Raw genomic sequence first — 21,814 nt, 5'->3', positions numbered from 1 at the left:
CCACACCCCAGCAAGGGCCTCAGATTGGCTGAATCCAGAGGCCCCGTGGAGCCCATGGCTTTTCTGCTGACAGAGCCAAACCTCAGCACCCCATGGGCCCACACTGTTCACTGGACAGGTGCCACCAAACCACCCTCATTGCATTAACCTGGACTCTGTGTCCTGGAGGGGCCATAGCCTGGGCTGCTGAGTGTCGACTAGCCAGCTAGTGGAACTGATGGTAGTGACTGGCCACAACAGTACCAGGAACATTCCGGCATCAGCAGTCATGGGAGGCTCAGGATCTCCCAGAACAGATCTCTGCTCATAATCCATGCCTTTATGGGGCAGTTTGTAATCTAGGCCAGCAGCCCTGCTCAGGTGGGGCTGGGTTTGGGGTTTAGTCTGTGATAAAACCAGGCTCAGACAAGGTCAGGGTCTGTCCTTAGCCTATGCCCAGGTTCAGAACTGAGTCTGGGGCTGGAGTCAGGGCTCAGTCAGTGACTGGGATTTGGTCTCCGTCTGTGACTATGTTCAGGGCTCAGCCTTTGACCAGATTCAGTGCACAGTCTGAGGTCAGGGACTAGTATGTGACCAGAGTTGTGTGACCCAGGGTCAGAGCTCAGTTTGAGACCAGCGTTCAGTCAATGATTAGATTCAGGGCTTAGTCTGTGACCAAGATCAGGGCTCAGTCTGCCACCAGGTTCAGTTAATGACCAGACTTGGATCTCAGTCTAGACCTGGGCTTGGGGCTCAGTCTAAAATCAAGGGTTAGTCCAAACCAGGGTTAAAGTTCAGTCTGTGACTGTGGCTCAGTCTTAAGCTAGGATCAGCGCTCGATCTGGGTCCAGAATTGAGGTCTCCAGTTGGAATCAGGCTAGGTCAGGCTTGGATCAGGCTCAGTACTTGACCAGAACCAAGGCTCAATCTAGAGCTGGGGTAGAGGCTCAGTCTTAGTGTGGGATTGGGGCTCAGTTAACACCAAGATTAAGGCTCAAGCTGGATCTGGACTCAGGGCTAGGGTTTAGTCTGGCTCTGTGCTCTGTTCTGAGCTCCAATATAGAAGTTTCTGGAGACCTGGGCACCAAGGGCAGGTCAGCATGCAAGAAAGGAGAGCCCCCAGGCAAGCTTCTGTCCCTGCAGTAAACCTCTCTTTGCCTGCTGAAGCCAGTTGTCCTAGAGCCTTCTAACCTACATGGCTCTGCTGCCCGAGATCCCCTCAAACCAGAATAAAAATAGCCATTCATTTCAGAGCAGCTGACAGCGGGTGCCAGCCTGACTGGGAGGAGGGGAAGCTGAGGAGAGGAAGGAAGGATGTTTGAGCTCAGGCCCCAGCTGTGTGACCTTGGGAAAGTCACTCCTCCTCCTTGAACCCATTCCTGAGGAGCAGAATGGGAGGTGAGGATGACACCTGCCCCAGAGGTGAGAACGAGGGGAGAGTGATATAACATGTGGCAGTTGGTACCAATAAGGAACTCTGGAGTGAAGCCCTGGGAGGAAAAATGCTCCTCCAGGTCCTGTATACTTTCTCCTCCAGGAAGCCCTCCTTGATGCTTACCTCTTCCACCTTCCCACACTACCCTGTAGCACCCTCTATGTCTCAAAACATTTCTCAACTAGTGGCCACAGTGTGACCTCCCTCACAGGTGACCAGCGAGCAAAACGAAGAGGACAGACCCTTCTGTACCATTACCATCCTCAGGTGCCCCTGGCAGGTGGATCGAGGAAGAGGAAGAGGAAAGAGGAAGAAGCACGTCTCTCTCTCCCTTCCCTACTTCTGGGGGATTTACTCTGAGCCAAAGGGCCATGAGGGCACGTGTCCAGAGTTTGCATCCTTTCACAGCCGGAACCTTTCATGCTCCATACCTTTGCACCTGCTGCTCCCTCTGCTTGCCGGGGTGTTTCTTCTCTTTTCAGTTTGGCAATACAGATTCTCCTTCAAAGAATAGGTTCAACAGGAACCTCTGTGGGGGAGAATTATCCACCATCTCCCTGGGAACCCCATGCTCTGTCCCCTGCTGGCTGTGTAATCCCTAGGCCTCAGTTTCTTCCTCTGTCAAATGGGGATCTTATTACCAACATCACAGGGTTACTATGGAGAGTAACTGAGATAACCCATCAACCACCTCCTTTCCTATCCCTGACCCGAACAGCCTGGAGGGTAGCACTAAGATTTCTAGGGTGGGGCAGGAAAAGGTGTACTCTCTGGCTCAGTACACCACCCCCTACCCCCAGGAGCGAGGGAAGGGAGGGAGCCAGGAGGTGTCTCCGGAGACAGCCACCTCCAGGGGGGTGGTTCTCCCTGGCAGCTGCCCCCAGCCTGCCACCCTGAGCCCCAGAGCCTGTTATCAACCTCCCTAGTCATCACACCAGGAGCTCAAATATAGCTCTTACCCTGTTCTCTTCTCAGCCAAGGTCCGCCCCCTGCCCCCTTCCCCTAGCAAGGCCATGTCTGGGTCTCAGAGCCCCTTTTCCTTCCCCCCGACCCAGGAATGCAACTATGCTGGGCCTCAGTTTCAGCATCCTCCAAATGGGCAGGTTGGAATAGATGATGATGATGGGGATGATGATGATGATGATGATGATTGTGGTGGTGGTAGTGGTGGTGATGGTGGTAACTCCAGGGAAGCTGCCCTTACTGAGAGCTTGCTTGTGCCAGGCTCTGTGCTAAACTCTTCAGATGTATTATCTTGTTGAATTCTTACAGCAATCTTGGAGGTATCTACTGTTTTTATCTGCCTTACACAGACCAGGAATCTGAGTGACTCTTCAAGTAAATCAGTGGCAGAGACAGAAACAAAGTCCCCTGAAGGATCTGAGCTCAGGGAGGGGACATGGTGGAGATCCTGGCTGCCCCACTCGGGCAGAGGAGCCCTTTGAATACTTATTTGCATGACATTTGCCTGGTTTCTCAAGGACATTGATGCCCCTGTCTCAGCCCAGATGGTTGAGCCCTAGGACTGCTTCCAGGGACTTGGATCTGTCTCCCATCACTTCCAGGATTGCAACAGAAGCCAAGTACTCTTGGGGGCCTCAGTTTTCCCATCTGTAAAATAGGAGTCAGAGGGCTAGGCAGGGTAAGTTCAAAATTTCCTCCCACATCTGGTGGCCTGAGCACCACCACCCTGTTCACGCTCACTTCCTCCCTCACCACCACCCGCATCTTCACCTCCAACTCCACCACCACCTCTTCTTCTGTTAACATAACACCCCCACCACCTCGTCTGCCCCCATCCCTCCTCCACTGTTACTATAACCCCCATCTCTTCATTCTAGCACCTCCACCATCACCAACCTTTGTTATCATCTCTACTATTGCCATCACCATTACCTCCACTACCTCTTCTATCACATCCATCCCACCACTATCACCTCCACTTTGCCAGCACTGTCACCTCACCACCACCACCAGCACTGTCAGTCCTCACTTCCATTATAATTACATACATTATCATCTCCACCCCTTCGATCACCACTGTCGTTACCTCCCCCATCACCAACGTCATCACTTCCACCATTACCACATTTCTACCCCAGGACCCTAATATGGCCTGGGTCTCTGCCCCTGCAAATTCCAGCCTCATAGAGGTGCTAGCCCAGAAACACAGACTAGACTCAGAGACTAGCAGAGGTGGGAAGCCCATCCAGGAGAGGGAATGAGGTATCTGTCCATGTGACTTTCATGCAGGGGACCACACCGGTCCATGAGGATACAGAGGTGACTGTTGATCAGCAGGGAGCTCTGGGCACAAAACTCTGATCATTTTCTGCCTAAACTGAGTGAGATCACTCCTCTGTAAGCAATCAAGCAGCTCTGGAGGAATCAGGGTTTCAGGGACTGCTTAGCAGATAAGAGTGAGAGTGGGGAAGAGGCAGAAGCAGAGCCCACAGCTATCTCCGGCTGTATCTGAACCTGTCACTCATTCACTCTTCTCACTGATTGATTGATTCATTCAACAAACACTTCCCTAGGTCTGTTGGAGACCAGGCCCTATGCTGGGTCCTGGCCAAAGAAGTTCCCAGACCTGTTTTTGACCCTCCTGCCAGTCTGTTCCCCCACTGCTGGGCCTTTCTCCACCCCAGTTCCCTTCCCCCAGACATCCCAATTGACTCTTGTGGTTCCTGGGTCACTGAGGCTCAGGGGACCTCCCCAGCTCACCAGGTGACCTTGAGCAAGTCCCTCTCCCAAGCCACACCCAGTGAGTCTTGGAGGAGGAAAGTTGAGAGGAGCTGGGCTGGGCCTGGCTGTGAGGACATCCAAGGGCAGGCTCAAGGTGTCTGCAGAAGAGGAGGGGCCAGTGCTGAGGTTGAGATGGGAAAGATTCCAGTTGCTGGAGCCTGAGTGTCTGGCTCTGGGATGGGAAGGATAGAGCCAGGAGAGGGGCGGGCACCAAGGCCTGAAAATGGGGCAAGGGTGGGGGCCAAGGCAAGCCCTGAGCTGGCAGGGAGTCAAGAAGGTCACAGGATCAGAGCAGGGACTCAGGTGTCTCTGAAGCCCTGGAGAGGGGGCTGACCTCTGAGCTACCTTACCCTCAGGTGTGTCAATGCCCCTCCCTTGAGCAAGAGCTGGCCAGGCCTACTGGCTGGAGGGTGGGAACAGAAAGACAGCTTCCACTATGCTGCCAGCTGGGACCTGTGCCAGGCCAATGGCCAATGGACCCACTCCCCCTGATTCCTCCCCCACCATGACCATTCCAGGCTCAGCAGCCAGTCCCCAGGGGGTAGGCCACCTTGCCCTGGCCACCTCTATGTTGGGAAGTTGGTGCCTGTGTCTTTAAATTCTCAGCAGGTTGAAACGGCTGATGACATCACTGGTTCCCGGGAGCTAGCGGAGGAGCTGGAGCCCAAGGGAACCCAGGCTGCCGGGGGCTGCAGACATGGAGGGCCAGGGCATCAGTGGCAGCGGGAGGCCGGGGACCCAGGCTGGCCTGGGCCCCCTGCCCATGCCCCATGGGATTTCCCAAACTGGGGCACCCTCCAAGGTAAGACCCCTAAATCCTAGTTCCCCCATTCCTGATCCTTAATCCCACACCCCCCCCCACATACTGCAGGCACCCTGGTGCCCCAGCTGAGGGGCTGGCACTCTCCTCTGCCCACCAAGCAGGGGCTGGGCAAACAGGGTACCCTAGGGGCTGAGGGGGTAGTGATGGGACACTCAGAGAGAGATGGAGTTAGCTGTCTCCAGGACCTCCTGGGAAAGCCCTGGACCAGGTATCAGGGGACCCAGCTGTGCTCCAGCTTTGCTATGTGACCTTGGGCAAGTTGCTTGTCCTTTCTGAGCTAATGCAAAATGAGGAGGCTTGTCCCTGAAGACTGAAACTGTGACATCTGGGATGTCTAAGTTGTTAGTGCTGGAGGCGGTGTGTGTTTGGGGTGGGGGTTTGGAGTGGGACACTAGGAACCAAGGAGGATGCCCAAAATGCAAGCCTCAAAGATCTGAGTTTGGGGACAGAGGTGGAGGCAGAGTTTCAGATTCTCTGAACCAAGCAGGACACGGGATGCAGACAGAACTGCATCTCTGGAGGCAGGGATGGGGCCACCCCAGGGTGAGTGTAAACCTTCGTCTACCCTCCCTGGCAAGGGACACTTTATCCTGACTTCTGGAGACAGGGGCATCAGACAGGGACAGATGGGAAAGGAAGAGGAGGTCCTTGCAGGGCCCCACACCACCCACTCCACCTGCTGGACATAAAGAGGATACCTGCTTGCCTGTCCTCACAGGTGGGGTGACAACGGTAAGAGGGTACAACTTGTGCACAGTGGTGCGGCGCCAGGATCAACAGAATCCTGGACTTGCTCTGGGTGTTAGAATCACACTTGGGAGGAATGACTATTCCATGGAGCTCAAATGGAAGCCTAGCAAATTTTGGCTCGTACATGCAGAGGATATGAGACCTAGGCTTCCCAGGATCAGGTGTGGCCAGGGATCCTTCACCAGGGTCCTTCATTTTAAGACAGGGAAACTGAGGCCCTGGGCAGGGAAGTGCTTGCCTAAGGTCACACAGAGCTGGGCTGGGAATCGACATGGCCAGTCCCAACCCAGGCTCTTGCTCCTGCACGGAGCTCTAGGAATGGGTGACGAGGACAGAGAGGGCTGTGACCAAGGAATTGGGATGTGGCGGGGGGAACCTGAGGGTTCCTGTGTACTGTGGAGGAAAGGGGGTGGTGTTTAACAGGCTGGCCCCAGGGTGTCCTGAGTGGGAAGATCTGGGGGGGTCAGATCAGTAGCCCTTGGCTAGGGGAGCAGCAGGGACTGCAGGGGTGGGCGGTGCTCAGGGAAGCTGACTCCAGCCACCCAACACTCCAGGGTGGCCAGGGAGTGGGTGCCAGCCAGGAAGGCAAGGAGAGCCCTCAGGTCCAGGCTCACACTCTGCCTCCTTTGAGTTGGGGGTCTTAGTTTCACCTCTATGAAAGAGGTGTCACAGGTGAGGGAGGGGTTAGGTTTCCATGTCCTGTTTCCTCCAAAAGAGAAGCTGATTCACAGCAGAATGGATTGAGGTGAGAAATTAGGAAGAACTGCCTCAGAAAGATGTGCCTTTCTTAGCTAGACAGAGTCTGCTGGGGTCTATATGGAAGTGGAGGCCTGGTTAGGGTTGACTCTGAGTCTCTGACTTGTCCTATCCAAGATGGACTCACGTTTTCAGCTCTCAGTGAAGGAGAATGCAGCACCAGTATGCTCGGAACCAAGGTTGGCTCTGACACCTGTGGGGCCACCAGCAGCAATGCCATCTTCCTCAAAGGGGCCAAGCCTGGCTCTGGCGTCTCCCCGACCCATCCTGGCTCCAATGTCTACCCCTGGAGAGCAGAAGACAGCTCCTGCCCATCGCAGCTCCAGACTGGCTCCAACACCTGTGGGCCATTTGGTGGTGTCTGCCTCGGCTGGGCCGAAGCCTCCTCCAGCTACCCTGGGGCCCAGGCTGGCTCCACTGTCCAGGGACCAGAAGCAGGTGCCACCTGCCTCCATGGGACCCAAGCCAGCCCTGGCTGCTTCAGGCCTGAGCCTGGCCGTGGCATCTGAGAAACAGCCCCCACAGCCCCCCTCCAGCTCTTCCCCAGTGCCCAGTCCAGTTCTGTCACCCTCTCAGGAACAGGCCCTGACTCCAGCATCCATGACATCAGCCCTGGCCTCTGTGGGATGGACACCAGCTAAACAGAGGGATGCCCCAGCCCCTAGACCTCTCTCCCCTTCAGAAGGGCATCTCCAGCCCCCCACTCAGACATCTGGTCCTGTGGGCTCCCCATCCTTGATTCAAGCCCCCCCAGACCCTCGGATCTCCCCCTCCTTCAGAGCCCGGCCTGAGGCCCCCCGCAGCAGCCCTGAGGATCCTGTCCTGTCCCGGACACCACAGACTCTGCCCCTGGATGTGGGCCAGGGTCCTCCAGAGCCTGGCACTCACTCCCCCGGACTTCTCTACCCCACCTTCCGGCCAGGGGCCCCCTTAGCCCAGACTTTGCCCCCACCTCTGCCCAAGCCACCCCGATCTCCCAGCCGCTCCCCCAGCCGCTCCCCAAACCGCTCCCCGTGTGTCCCCCCAGCTCCTGAGATGGCCCTCCCCAGGCCTGGCACCCAGGGTGCCGGGCCTGGTGGGCATCTGAGCCCCAACCTTCAGCCCAGAGAAACCCCAGCCCCTTTTACCACCTCCTCTTCTACATCCACCTCGTCATCCTCCTCTTGGTCAGCTCAGCCCACCTGCAAGAGCGACCCTGGCTTCTGGTGAGGGGCCCTCTCCCAAGACATTGCTGGGGCTTGAACTCTAAGACTAGCCATCCTTCTAGGGTGGCTTACCCTACTCCACCCCAGCTGACCTCCCTGAGGAAGATTCCCTGTGGGTGTTAGGCCCACTCTGGGGCCCTCGGAAGACAGCATCCTCTCCTAAGGGACTTGCCTACCCCGCCTCAGTTGATCTCCCTTGGAAGTCTGGTGGAAGGGACCCTGGGCCCACTGTGGGTCCTTCTGAGGGCTTATACTCAAGCTTATTTCCCCAGAAAAAGCCCTGTGGGAGGGAGGTTGAGGGTAAGAGAGTGGTCCCCAGTAGTAACCCCTTCTGTACCCCCACCTCCCCAGGATCACTGTGGTCACATGGAACGTGGGCACCGCCATGCCCCCCGATGATGTCACATCCCTCCTTCACCTGGGCAGCAGCGATGACAGTGACAGGGCAGACATGATCGCCATAGGGTGAGGGGACAGGGCGAGTAGACTCCCTCCTGAGCCCCTCCTGCCTCCCAGACCCTCTCCCACGGGAGGGGTTTCTAGGGCGCCCCCCCCCAATCCGAAGGCCGCCTCACAGTCCCCCACAGGTTGCAGGAAGTGAACTCTATGATCAACAAGCGGCTCAAGGACGCGCTCTTCACCGACCAGTGGAGCGAGCTCTTCATGGACGCACTGGGGCCCTTCAACTTCGTGCTGGTAACTCCTCCCTCAACCCCCGGGCAGGTGGAGACCCCTGGATTACTCGGCCCTAGCTCTGCCTTGATTCACCGTGGGGCCCGCTGGGCCTCGGTGGCCGGGTCCACGAAATGGGAAGATGGAAGAGCAGACCTTTAAGAACCGGAAAAGGCGGGGGCGGGGGAGTTGTGTCCTGCCTCTCAGCCTCCTCACGCCTCTGCTGCAGGTGAGTACTGTGCGGATGCAGGGCGTCATCCTGCTGCTGTTCGCCAAGTACTACCACCTGCCCTTCCTGAGGGATGTGCAGACTGATTGCACGCGCACTGGCCTGGGTGGCTATTGGGTGAGCGTGGAAGCGGCCTGGGAGGGTACAGGGCCCTAAGGGATCGGTAGATTAGTCCCCGGACCCCCGCGTACTGGCAATATCCCCTCCCCAAGCTACACCCCTTGCTCTGAGGCCTGCCTCTCCCCACCCACCCCCACCCCTCGTTTTCTAGACCCCGCCCCTTTCTGTCCCCGCCCCTCCTATTGTTCCACTCCTTTCCCTAGAACCCACCCCTCTCCACACCTCCACGGGTCCTGGGCCTCACCCGCTGACCCCGCCCACCCTAAGCCCGGCGGGCCTCACCTCCTAGCCTAGGCCCCGCCCATAACCCACCCAACCTTGTTTCCCAAGGGCAACAAGGGTGGAGTGAGTGTGCGACTGGCCGCCTTCGGGCACATGCTGTGTTTCCTGAACTGCCACCTGCCGGCCCACATGGACAAAGCGGAGCAGCGCAAGGACAACTTCCAGACCATCCTCAGCCTCCAGCAGTTCCAGGGGCCTGGAGCTCAAGGCATCTTGGATCACGAGTATGGGCCGGGGCGGGACCTAATGGGGCTTGGGCGGGGCTAGTGAAGGAGGGGTGGGACTCAGGGGCGAGACCTGTGCGCCTAGTGGGGAGAGGCGGGGCCTATGGGGGTGGAGACCACCCACACTATAGCTAGGAATAAGAAAGCTGGTAAGTTTGATGGGGAGGTGGAGCCTGCAGGGTGGAGCTTTGCTGAGGGGCAAGGCCTTGCTAGGGGTCGGAACCTAACTTCTAGGTCTACACCCCCTGCTGCTCCGTGATGGGCTGGCGGCCCTGCAGCAACCCACCCACCCTCTGCGTCATCACTAGGAGCAGCTGTCGGGTTGGATGGGGGCAGAGAAGGATCTGGGCTGGGCTCTTCACCCCATGGACCCCGCTGACCCCCACCTCCGAACAGCCTCGTGTTCTGGTTCGGGGACCTGAACTTCCGCATCGAGAGCTACGACCTGCACTTCGTCAAATTTGCCATCGACAGCGAGCAGCTCCACCAGCTCTGGGAGAAAGACCAGGTGGGGAATCCCAGCCTGGACCCCAAAACCCCAAGCACACAGAACATGCCCTAGGACCACCTGTACCCTAGGCTATGGTCCTTGCCCTCACCTGCCCTGCCCAAGCTCTTGTCCAATTCTGTGCTTCTGGACCCTCACAGCTCAACATGGCCAAGAACACCTGGCCCATCCTGAGGGGCTTCCAGGAGGGGCCCCTCAACTTTGCGCCCACCTTCAAGTTTGACGTGGGTACTAACAAATATGATACCAGGTGAGCTCAGAACTGGGATGAGAGGTGGGGATGTGGGCTGAGGTCTTCTGGATAAGGGAGACAGGAAAGAGAGACAGGAGGCAGAGGTGCCTTGACCCCCAACCCCTGATACTCAGCCTACCCTTGCCCACCGCAGTGCCAAGAAGCGGAAGCCAGCCTGGACAGACCGTATCCTGTGGAAGGTCAAGGCTCCAGGTGGAGGTCCCAGCCCCTCAGGACGGGAGAGCCACCGGCTCCAGGTGACCCAGCACAGCTACCACAGCCACATGGAATACACTGTCAGCGACCACAAGCCCGTGGCTGCCCAGTTCGTCCTGCACGTGAGTCCTGGCCTCATCCTCCCCGCATGACATCCCCAGGCCCAGCTCAGCAACCCACTGCCCACCGGTAACCCCTTAGACCTGCCCTCAGCAGCATCCACTTGTCACAGCAGACTGGGAATGGGATTATGATCTCCATTATTTATGTGCGATGCCATGCGGTATGTGCGATCTTAGTTCCCGGACCAGGGATCGAACCCATGCCCCCTGCATTGGGAGCTCAGAGTCTTAACCACTGGACCACCGGGGAAGTCCTATGATCTCCATTTTCAGGTGAAAATTCTGAGGCCCAGGGACACAGCACCCCTTGCCCCGGGTCACATGGCTACTAAAGGGAAGATTAGGATTTGCACCCTGGCTAGTCTGATTTCAAAGGGTATACCTTTTCCACTAATCTCTATTTCCCCTTTTCTGAGAAAGGCTAGGGCAACTTATGTTAAAATTCACATATATAATAAGACCAGCCACGAAAATATTTACTCAAATCCCATGTAGCATTCATTCACATTCTTTTATTATTTTTTTACCATCTTACCATATGTGATGGGGAGGGGGAGTAGAGATACAAAAAAATACAAAGCTAAACCCTATATAGTTACTATAAAATTTAGCATTGTGTTTAGGATTTTTTTAATTATAAATTTTTATTGATTTATGTATTTATTTTTGGTTGCATTGGGTCTCCTTTCTGCGCGCAGGCTTTCTCTAGTTGCGGCGAGCGGGGGCTACTCTTCATTGTGGTGTGCGGATTTCTTATTGCAGTGGCTTCTCTTGTTGCGGAGCTCAGGCTCTAGGCATGCAGACTTCAGTAGTTGTGGCGCATGGACTTGGTTGCTCCATGGCATGTGGGATCTTCCCACACCAGGGCTTGAACCCGTGTCCCCTGCATTGGCAAGTGGATTCTTAACCACTGCACCACCAGGGAAGCCCCTGTGTTTAGGATTGGGGCTCCTAGCTGCCAAAGGAAAAAGGGGAAATCCGAGAATGTCAGAACTGGATCTTAGAGACCATGTAGTCCAACTTTCTGTTAGTGGGGTAGGCATGCACCCCAAGTTGCACACAGGCTCAGCAGCAGAGTGGGGTGGAGCCCAATTTCCAGTCCTGAAACTCAACCCTGGGCTCTCCGATTCTCTTGATCTGATAAGAGGGAGCCCAGCAGGCCAGAGAATGTTTTCCCTGCTAACTTTGTCATATGGTCAGTCAGAGGGACGGTGGCCAATGTCCTCAGCTGGGAATGGAAATCTGCCCGTGTCTGGCCTCCCATGACCTTTGGTAAAAGCCTTGGGTGTGAGGTTTAACCCCCAATCAGGGACCTCACCTTGAGAACCACTCCTTTTGGGTGCCCTATCCTTCCCTCCTTATCTAGAACCCTGTCTCTTGTAAAACATTACCTGTTGAGCACCTACTATATGCCAGAGCCTGTGTAGCCTACTTCATGTATGTCATCCCTTTGAATACTGTGGTAGGCCCTGAGAATGTCTAAATTCTCCTCCCAGTTTTACTGATGAGAGAAACAGAGGCTCAGAGAACTTAAATCTCTTATCCAAAGCAACACAGCACAGGACTCAGCAGGAGTTTTGACCCCACAAGGCCCTAAAGGGTATTTCCAAGAGCGCAACCTGGCCAGACCTGTTGTTAGGAACCCACAGGCAGGGAGAGGATGTGCTGGTTTCTTCTGGAGCAGCTTGGCTTAGAAGCTGAGGAGGGAGAGAAAGTTGAAACCAGATAAACAGGGAAGCAGACAAAGCCTGAGGCTGGCACCACCGAGTCTTTCCCTGAGGGACAATACCCTGGCCAATACCCTGGCCACCTGCCACCCCAGCAACCCCATCCACAAGGTGAACCCCTGCTCAGCCTGGGGTGACCCTGGGAAGAGAAGATTCTTTTGTCTCCATGGACTGATGACAAACAAGGTTAATAGTGGTTCCTTAATACAGGTGGGGAAACTGAGTCTTACTTAGCCTGATGAGGGGCTTACCTGAGGTCATGAAGCAGGTTAGTAGCAGAGCCTGGACGGTCTCCAGCCATCTACCCAGAGCTCTTCTTGCCTGCTCATGGGTGTTCACTTTACTCCAGAATATCCAGTGCATCATGGGACTCCTTTGTTAGCTTATAGGCAAGTCATTCATTGAGCACCTACTGTATACTGAGAAGTTTATAGGATGCTTTATATGGTATCTCATTGAATCTGCAGAGCAACCCCAAGAGTTAAATAAGATCATCAGAGTTTAAGGACAGGAGCCCTTCTATTCAGAGAGGTCAAGAAACTCACCTTGGGTCACACTGCATAACAATGGCAGAGCCAGGGCCAAACCCACAGTCTACTAAGCTTCAAAGCTGTGTTCTCACTCACTCCCTAAGGAGGCTAAGGACAAAAAGAGCCCTGAGCTGGGAGGCAGGAAACCTGGCATTCATCCTAGACCTGTTCTTCCTCAGTTTCCCAGCCTGTGCAGTGGCTTCAAAGGCCCTTCATCTCAGCCAATTTGTGCCGACGCAGGCCCAAGGACTCTAGGTGCATAGAATGCTAGAGGGTCTCCCCTGATGTTGCCCCCTGCCCCTGGGCAGTTTGCCTTCAGAGACGAAGTGCCGCTTGTGCGGCTGGATGTGGCGGACGAGTGGGTGCGGCCGGAGCAGGCTGTGGTGAGGTACCGCATAGAGACGGTGTTCGCCCGCAGCTCCTGGGACTGGATCGGCTTGTACCGGGTGAGACAGGCAGGGGTGGTCGGTACATCGGGGAAGGAAGGGCCTGAAGGGGCAGCCAGGGACCCATGTGGGGTCCCTGGCTTCCCCAGAGTTTAAGGCTGCTGGGGTCAGACCTTAGGGGTCACGACCCTGATTGCTCTCGCCCCAGGTGGGTTTCCGCCACTGCAAGGACTACGTGGCTTATGTCTGGGCCAAACACGAGGATGTGGATGGGAACATCTACCAGGTACTTAAGGGGAGGGGGAGAGTGGGAGGAAGTCCCCATTGCCCTTGGGGGCTCAGGATTCAGCTTGAAGGGTCCTGAGGCTGCCTCCCTCACCCCAACCTGGGCCTAAACCCCCTGGCCCACCAGGTGACATTCAGTGAGGAGTCACTGCCCAAGGGTCACGGAGACTTCATCCTGGGCTATTATAGCCACACCCACAGCATCCTTATCGGGGTCACTGAGCCCTTCCAGGTAAGTAGGCCAGGCTGCAGGGTCAGGGGCGCCAAAGGAGTATTCAAAGTCCTCTACAGCTTCTACATTCTGTTCTGTGACCTCCTACAAGTATCCTGACCTTCCTGGGTCTGCCAAGGGGGAGGGCAGGAGTGGTTCCCAGAGGCCTCAGTGGCCGGTTGGGGAGAGGGGCACCCCAGTGACCAGCCTTCCCCCCAGATCTCACTGCCTACCTCGGAGCTGGCCAGCAGCAGCACAGACAGCTCGGGTGCCAGCTCGGAGGACGAGGATGACAGCACCCTGGAGCTGCTCGCATCCAAGTCCCGCAGCCCAAGCCCTGGCAAGTCCAAGCGGCACCGTAGCCGAAGCCCAGGTCTGGCCCGCTTCCCCGGCCTCGCCCTGCAGCCCTCGTCCTGTGAACGCCGTGGCACCAGCCGAAGCCCCTCGCCCCAGAGCCGCCGCCTTCCTCGGGTAGCCCCCAACGGGGGCAGTGATGGTGGCAGCCGGGGCAACAGTGAGGAGGGGCCCCCTGGGCTGCCTGGGTCCTGGGCCTTCCCACCATCTGTGCCTCAAAGCCTGGGGTTGCTGCCTGCCTTGCGCCTAGAGACCGTAGACCCCGGTGGTGGCAGCTCCTGGGGACCCAATCGGGAGGCCCCGGCCCCCGACAGCCTGTCTCCCAGCCCCCAGGGTCAGCAGGGCCTGGAGGAAGGGGGCCTGGGGCCCTGAGGGTGAGGTGGGCAGGCAGGCCCAGGTGGCCCCCTGGGGCTCTGCCCCAATCTTCTGCAAACCCACCTGCCTCCCTCCTGCTGCTGCTCCAGCTTTATGTGCACCTACCACTCTGTTCTGGCCAGGGGTGGCCAACTGGGGTTCCCCAAACCTGGTCCTGGCACCTCAACTGTGACAATCAGCAAACCCCTATCCCAGCCCCCATCTGGGATGGGGGAGCAAACCTAGAGGTCATCAATTAGGAATTAAATTCTCCAGCCTCACTCCTGACTTCTTCCTAACTTGTTAGCAGTCTAGGGTTGGGGGCAGTCAGAGGAAGGGACTAAAGAGATGAGAGGATGACAGATCTGACAGTTACCAGGCACCAGCTGTATACATTACACATGCCATGTCCTTTAAGCTGCACCACAAGTTGTGGTGTTGAGTTCAGTGTAGTTCTTAGCTCCATTTCACAAGGGAGCAAACTGAGACCTCCAAGCGGTTATGTGAACCTTTAAAAATCAGATGCCTAGGGCTTCCCTGGTGGCTCAGTGGTTGAGAGTCCGCCTGCCGATGCAGAGGATATGGGTTCGTTCCCCGGTCTGGGAAGATCCCACATGCCGCGGAGCGGCTGGGCCCGTGAGCCATGGCCGCTGAGCCTGCGCGTCCGGAGCCTGTGCTCTGCAACGTGAGAGGCCACAACAGTGAGAGGCCCGCGTACCGCAAAAAAAAAAAAAAAAAAAATCAGATGCCTAAGCACAGTTTAGCTGTGTGCTGGAGGGAGGGAACATTTCCTAGGTGCTGAGTGCTGTCCGTGAGTTGGTTCGCTTAATCCTCAACAACCCTGTGAGGTAGGTCCTGTTTACACTCCCCTTTTTCAGACGAGGAAACTAAGGCTCAGAATGAAGGAGGTCTCTTGCTTAAGGGCACGGGGGAGATCTGAATTTAGGTCTAGGGCAGAAAGAATGGGCCAGGGCTGGGCCAGGAAGAGCATAGGAGCTGTTAAGAGAAGGGGTCCCCTGGGGAGGTGAGTTGGGAAGCCCCTTTCTAGCTTCCGCCACCCTGGATTCAGACACAGTCACTTCTGTGACATCCCTCATTCCCCACCTGCTGCCCTAGGCCTCAGCAGGCAGACGCTGGGGCTTCCCTGGGCAAGTTCTTGAGACATGCATTAATTTTGCAACATAGACATATATGTACCTCCTCCTGGTACCTCCTGGGGCTGCTGCAATGTTACCTTCTCCCCATTCCCATCTGGATGTTAATTTCTCTGGGAAGGCCCAAGCCTGGGGCAGCAGAATGAGCCTCCTGAATACCACATCCAAGCACAGAGGGGTTGTGTCACCAGCCCAAGATCACCCAGCGCAGCAGGAGACGTGGTCCAGCATTTGGGTCTTGGCCCCCCCACCCTACCCATGCAGCCCTCTGGCTATCCACAAGAGCCCGTCCATGCTTCAGTCTAACACGTGGAGGGGAAGCTGAGACCCCCAGGGCCTAGCAAAGCCAGGGACGAGGTCCAGTCTTGTGCCCAGGAGAGCTGGAACTGAGGTCACTGGTTCCAGGATTTCTGCTGTCCTTCAGGTCCTCCGGCTCCCTGGGTCAGCTGCAGACACCGGTCATAGAATGACATGGGGGCCTTTGGGTGCTCTGAAGTCCATGCCTGCCTGTTGTCTGTGCCTGTCCCCTGGAGCTGGAGTTGCCTCTGCTGAAGTTGCTGCAGGTGCCGAGCTGACACCTTGATGGCCCTGGGGTCTTTGGAACAGCTGTGAGGAGAGAAAAGTGGGGCAGGTGGTCATAACTGCCAAGAATCCCACCCTACTCTGCAGAGAGGGTGACCAAGGCCCAGAGAGGAGCAGGGCTGGGGCTGGGAGGGTGGGGGACTGTTACACCTAGCAGGGGGCAGGATAAACCTGGGTTGGCACCCAGAGGCCCAGGTTCTGCCACTAGCTGGCTGCAGAAACCTGGGTCAGTCTGGGCCTCAGTTTCCCTACCTGTGAAATAGGAAAAGTAACAGAGTTAGCTTTGAGAATCAGAATTGAAATGAAATTGTGGATTATGGGGTAAGAGTTAAGCAGGTGTTTTACTATGTGTCCTGCAGGCTTTGGCCTATGTACGTCACACACGCCACTTCCTTGGCTTCTACCTCCATTTTATAGGTAAGGAAACAGGTGTGGAGAGGTTATTCAGCTTGCAAGGTCACATAGGAAGTAAATGACAGAGTTGAGATGCAACCTACATGGGCCAACTGCAGAGCCGAACCCAGGGATGATGACAGTGGAGCTCAGAGGTCCCCTGACCCCCTCCATCACCCTCTCAGCCCAGGTGCACAAAGGGAGCAGAGGCAACCCACCCCTTGGGAAGTCCCCCATCCCTCCTGGCCCTGATGTCACTTACCCTTTGCCCTCAGCACAGTCCAGTGGAGGGGCCAGTTTGAAGCAGGTCATGCCCAGCAGCTCCCAAAGTATGTTGGCGTCCACAGGTGGGCTGTGGAGCCTCAGGAAGCGTGCCAGACTGAGGACAGAGGCAGACTCAGGCTGGGGCAGGGCCTCATCAGCCAGGTGTCCCTTCCCAGTGCCTGGCAACAGGCAGCCCACCCCCAAGGGTCCAAGCAGCCTCACCGGCGCGTGCAGTTGCAGTGGAAGAGGGGTTCACGGGCATCGTTGAACAGCTGGAACTTGGTCTTCTGGGGCCCGATCTGATGCTCACACTGGTCCAGGCGGCGGAAGCCGCGGCAGGCCTGGCGGGCACCTGGGGGCAGGTGTGGTGGTGAGAGGAGCCCTGTCCGATACCCACTGCCATCCGGCACACATGCTGTGTCCCACACACACAGTGTCCCTCCATCTCATGCCCTTTGTGCCTTCAGAGTGCCTCACACATAGGAGACGCGTGCACGTGCGCACACACACACACAGCAGTGCTGGCATGGGGAAGCCCAGAGAGTCGAGAGTGGTCAGAAAAGGTTTCCTGGAGGCAGAGGCTCCTAAGCTGAGGCTGGAAGAGGGGAAGAGTCAGGGAGAATTCTCCAGGCAGCAAGAAGAGCATGTGCAAAGGCCCAGCAGTGGGAGAGAGCAAGTGGCTTTAGAAGAACCAAATGAAGTTTGTGGAACTGGAGTTTCGACTGGGGAGTAGGATCTGCAGGACCAGACTCGACAACCCCTGGGTGTTGGGACATCATGGTGGGGCCTCAGCGAGGAGTGCCATGGACAAGTTTGGAGCTTACAAAAATCCATCTGGCTGTAGCACGAGAGAGGTTGGGAGACCCCAGAAGGAGCTCAGAGCAGGAAAGGAAGCAACACAGGGGCCCCCCACCCTGAACAGAGTCAGGGACACCTCCTTACAACAGGAGCCCCCAAGGTTAGGTTCTGAGCTCACCTTGAGGTTTTAGGCCACGCCATAGTCCCTGGAGGCCTGAATCAGTGACCTCCAGCTGGACTATGGAGGCCACATCAGGCCCAGGGGAGGCCACAGGGGCCTGGAGGGCTGTGGCATTGGCTTGGCTGGGGTACTCGGACTCTTTCTGCTGTGCTGGCCACTTCTGAGGGTGCTGAATCCACCGAGGCTTGCTGGGTGCTGGGTTCTGAGGACTGGGAGTCAGGGGAATGGCAAGGGAGCTCCAGGAGGCATTGTAGAAGGTCCTGGGCTGGAGACGGGCGAGGGATACAGAGCCATATGTTCTACACCTGGGAGGTAGCACATGGTGGCAATTGGTAACCCAGAATCCCCCCTCCCAGAAGTCCCCAGGTTCATCTCCATGGAGATCAGGGCTCTGCCAGTCCCACCCCTCATCCCACATCCCACTGGGTCCTGCAGGGCACCCAGGGAGCATCTGCATCCTGGGCCCAACCCTGAGGAGAAGACAGGGAGGACGAGGCATCATTCCCTGGAGGACAGACATACAGAAAGGCTTCCCTCCCAGGTTTGGAGCCCGAGCTCCCCACTGGCCGGGAAGGGGCTCGAAAGGGGCAGCCACATACCCGCCCCACCAGTACCACTCCACACAGGCCTCCTGGTCCTCCAGGACGAAACAGGGGATCGCCAGCACGTTGAAGAAGGCCACGCCCACGATGTCAGAGATGGAGTCCCGCTGGTTATGCAGGCACTGCTGGAACCTGTCCCAGAGCCAGCACTCAGGTTCCTGGACCACAGAGAGCTACTGGCTCCTCTCCCAGACCACCTGGTCACTACCAGCCAGGTGATTTGGGGTCCAAGTGTCCCCTCTCCTGTTAGGCCTCAGCTTTCCCACTGCACAGTGGACTCCGGCTGGCTGATCCTTTAGGATTCTCTGGAATCCCAGACTCTGCACCAGGTAATCCCGGTGGATAATCCCACCCCAAGTTCTCAGCCCTCCCTGCCCACCACCAACCTGGCATCACAGTTGCAGTGGGAGATGGTGTGGAGTCGGTAGTTTCGGATGCCATAGTTGTACTGGAAGGGTGAGACAGTCTGTGGGCAGCGGTCGTGTTCCTGGCAGCAGAGATCGGGGCCCTGGAAGACCCCTGCAGGGAGCGGAGGGGGCACCAGCTCAGCAGGGTCGTGAGCACCACATGCCGGCTATGCCCGCGTGGTGTTGGGAGCAGAGACCTCGTTCTCATCCCAGCCCTGATACAGATGACCTGGGTTGCCTCAGGCCTCTCCCTGTGGGACTCACAGTTCCAAAGCTTGAAGAGAACACCCAGGTACAGCCTTTGTTGGGCAATTCCAAGTGCCAGGCAGCCCACCCAGGAACCCTTGCCCACGGAAATATCTTCCTCAGGTGAACTGGTGTCTGCCTCCAGAGTTCTCGGGCTCACACCACAAGTGAAACTCCAAAGTTATGAATGTGTGTGGAATGGAATGTAAACAGCAGGGTGCAATCTCGCTGGCACAATGAGGCATTGTCAGGATGCCAGCCTGCTCCAACTCAAGTGCCAAGTCCTCCTCCCAGCCCTCCACGTGTATGCACTGACAGCTGTACCGAGAGTGCAAAAAAGCCATGCATGTTTTTCACCACCTGAGCAATGATGCCCTTTACTGAGCATCTCCCAAATGCCTGGCACTTCCCACACCCAAGCACACAGCAGCCCTGGGAAGGAGGTGTCACGTTTATTGTACAGGTGAGGAAACAGATTCAGAGAGGGGAGGTGACTCGTTCAGCTCGGAAGGGCTGAGCTGGGATTTGAACCCAGGCCTCCCCTCCCACTCGGCGTCCCCTCCACTGGGCACCCTGTGCCCATAAAACCTCCTCTTGGGTAATGTTTTTTTGGCTCAGCCGACCCTGGATCCACCCCAGCCAGCCTCCTTCCTCAGATGGTAATTAATGAAGCCTCCCAGGTGTGAGTAGGACCTTTCCCATCTATAACCACATTCAAGCATCCCATGATGAGATTTATGGTCACCCCATTTTACGGATAAGGAAATTGAGGGTCAGAGTGGTTAAGTCACTTCCTCAGGACACACAGCCTGGGAGAGTGGGTACCAGGGCTAAAGGCTGCATTTCCCCCCCACACCAGCCCCCCTGTCCACACACCGATGGCTCACCCAGCTCCGAGGTGTTCCCGGCAGAATCCCCAACTCCACACCACAGTGTGCCAGGCATGGTCCAGCCTCTCTTCACTCGCTGGTTCCCCATGCCAGGCGCTCCACTCTGCCCTGCTGCTCGCTTCTCCCTGGTCTCTGCTGGACTCTTGGCAGGCCCTCTGCAGGCCTCCCACTGACGCTTAAGGGTGGCCAGGGCTCTCTGCAGCTCAGGTCCAGGGGTGTGGATGAAGGAGTCCCGGGTGATCTCACCAGCACAGAGGGTACTGAAGGCTGTAGTGAGCTCTGGCTCATCCTGCCGGCTGCACACCTGCAGCCTCCCGTGCCCATCCCAGCGGGCATGGAACAGGGCTAGTCCCTGGGCATCCTTGCCCAAGAAGCTAAGGAACCCCAAAGGGCTGCCAGAGATGGGTCTGGCCAAGTGGCAGGAGGTGCTGTGCAAGTGGAGGGCAGGGGAGTCCCCCAGAGCTGCCCCCAGGAAGTTCAGCACCCCCAAGAGCACCACCAGAACCCCCATTCCGCCCTGGCCCAGCCCAGTCAGACAAAGCCCCCGGGAATCCTACCCTGGTGGGCCCACGAGGCAGCAGCTCTGTAGCTGAGCGGAAGCGAGCCCAGCCGACCCGGTGCTGCGGGGCCAATGAATGGAGCTTTGGGAGGAGTAGGAAGGAGGCTGGAGTATGGGGTGATCTGGGGCTTGTAACTGAATCCACCGGCTGGGCAGGCCGCTGATTGGCTGAGGAGTACACTGGCCGGGGCCCACGCCCCCACTTGGCCTGCCTTTCTCCACGCCTTCCAGTCACCTGCCACCAGCCTCGCCTGGATGGGGACGGTAGGAGCCAAAGCCCTGGGCCCTGGGGGCAGGGGCCAGAAGGGGGATCTGTATCTCCCTGGGGAGGGAAGAGGGTCTGGGGGCTCAGAGGAGGCTCCTAGAACTGGTCATCCCCCCATCCCAGGGATGGCCGCCAAGCCCACCTCCATGAAGCTGGCAGAGAGCCACGGGCTTCTGCCAAAGCTGGGTAAAGGAGGTAAGGGCAGGGCTGGGGCTCTGTGGCCACACCCCTCCCCCGGGAGGCTCTGAGGCTTCTGGGAAAGGGAGCATCCATCCCCCCCACTCCCCCCACCCCCACACCCCCACCCCACCCCCACCCCACCCCCACCCCACCCACACCCACACCCACCCCACCCCCACACCCCCCCACACCCACCCCCACCCCCCCCACCCCCATCCCCCGCCCACCACCTGGATGCTCTCCTTGCCCAGTCCTGGTTCTAAGAAAGGCACTCAGCATATTCAGGGGACAGTGCCCCAGGGCTCCCCACTTCCTGGGACTCCAAGCACAGGCATGGCCCAGCAGCAGCCCTCCTGGTCTGATAGATGGTGTAGACACAGCCAGAGCAGACTTTGAAAGCAACACTGGGGCTTCCCTGGTGGTGCAGTGGTTAAGAATCTGCCTGCCAATGCAGAGGACACGGGTTTGATCCCTGGTCCAGGAAAATCCCACATGCCGTGGAGCAACTAAGCCCGTGCACCTCAGCTACTGAGCCTGCGCTCTAGAGCCCACGTGCTGCAACTACTGAGCCTGCGTGCTGCAGGTACTGCAGCCTGTGCACCTAGAGCCTGTGCTCCGCAACAAAAGAAGCCACCGCAATGAGAAGCCTGCTCACTGCAACGAAGAGTAGCCCCTGCTCGCCGCAACTAGAGAAAGCCCGTGCACAGCAACGAAGACCCAACACAGCAAAAAATAAAAATAATTAATTAATTTTTAAAAAAGAAAGCAACACTGGGCAGGGCTGATGCTCTGGGCGTGAAGGGACTGTGGTCCCCAGAGGAGCAGAGGTGGCCTAGGGGGCTGTGTCTGCAGCCACCTCCATCCTTGGACTGCAGTCACCTGGGGGACACAGCAGGCATCATGTGTACCTCAAGAGACAGGGGTGGTCTGTCCAACAGGGAGGGGTTACACCCAGACACTTGTTCCTGTGTCTCAGAGCTGATGTATTACTCACCTTCAAACCATCTGGGGAAGCTGGGTACTTACAACTCAACTTCCCACCTCTGCCCTCCTTTTCCATATTACAGGGCCCTTTCCTGCTGGTGAACAACCCAGGCAGGCTGGGAGGTGCCACAGCAGGAACCCAACTTTCAAGGTCGGATGGACCT

At 57.2% G+C, this 21,814-nt stretch overlaps 2 protein-coding genes across 5 annotated transcripts; one reads left to right on the top strand and one right to left on the bottom strand.

Moving 5' to 3' along the window:
- Window positions 1-4,428: 4,428 nt before the first annotated feature.
- INPP5J (inositol polyphosphate-5-phosphatase J) lies at window positions 4,429-14,426 on the top strand. 4 transcript variants are annotated; one of them, XM_060310596.1, is made up of 14 exons: window positions 4,429-4,515; window positions 4,766-4,961; window positions 6,624-7,693; window positions 8,045-8,158; window positions 8,281-8,389; window positions 8,595-8,711; window positions 9,045-9,220; window positions 9,617-9,728; window positions 9,869-9,978; window positions 10,115-10,298; window positions 12,864-13,001; window positions 13,150-13,227; window positions 13,354-13,458; window positions 13,657-14,426. In XM_060310596.1, the coding sequence occupies exons 2-14, from the start codon at window positions 4,857-4,859 to the stop codon at window positions 14,161-14,163; spliced, it is 2,925 nt and encodes a 974-aa protein (XP_060166579.1). In that variant the 5' UTR covers window positions 4,429-4,515; window positions 4,766-4,856; the 3' UTR covers window positions 14,164-14,426. The 4 variants fall into 4 exon arrangements, with proteins under 4 accessions (XP_060166579.1, XP_030716700.1, XP_060166582.1 ...); XM_030860840.2 differs by having other exon boundaries at window positions 6,606-7,693; XM_060310597.1 differs by lacking the exons at window positions 4,429-4,515; window positions 4,766-4,961 and having other exon boundaries at window positions 6,817-6,926.
- A 1,148-nt stretch (window positions 14,427-15,574) lies between these two features.
- PLA2G3 (phospholipase A2 group III) lies at window positions 15,575-20,173 on the bottom strand. Its single transcript, XM_030860841.2, has 7 exons — window positions 19,660-20,173; window positions 18,506-18,638; window positions 18,117-18,251; window positions 17,515-17,822; window positions 16,761-16,890; window positions 16,537-16,653; window positions 15,575-15,905 (listed from the first exon to the last, which is right to left on the bottom strand). Exons 1-7 carry the CDS (start codon window positions 20,171-20,173, stop codon window positions 15,692-15,694), a joined length of 1,551 nt encoding a protein of 516 aa, XP_030716701.1. The 3' UTR covers window positions 15,575-15,691.
- Between the last annotated feature and the right edge of the window lie 1,641 nt (window positions 20,174-21,814).

This window comes from Globicephala melas, chromosome 13 (assembly GCF_963455315.2).
Source record: "Globicephala melas chromosome 13, mGloMel1.2, whole genome shotgun sequence".
Classification (NCBI taxonomy): domain Eukaryota; kingdom Metazoa; phylum Chordata; class Mammalia; order Artiodactyla; family Delphinidae; genus Globicephala; species Globicephala melas.
This window is presented reverse-complemented; position numbering and strand designations above follow the sequence as displayed.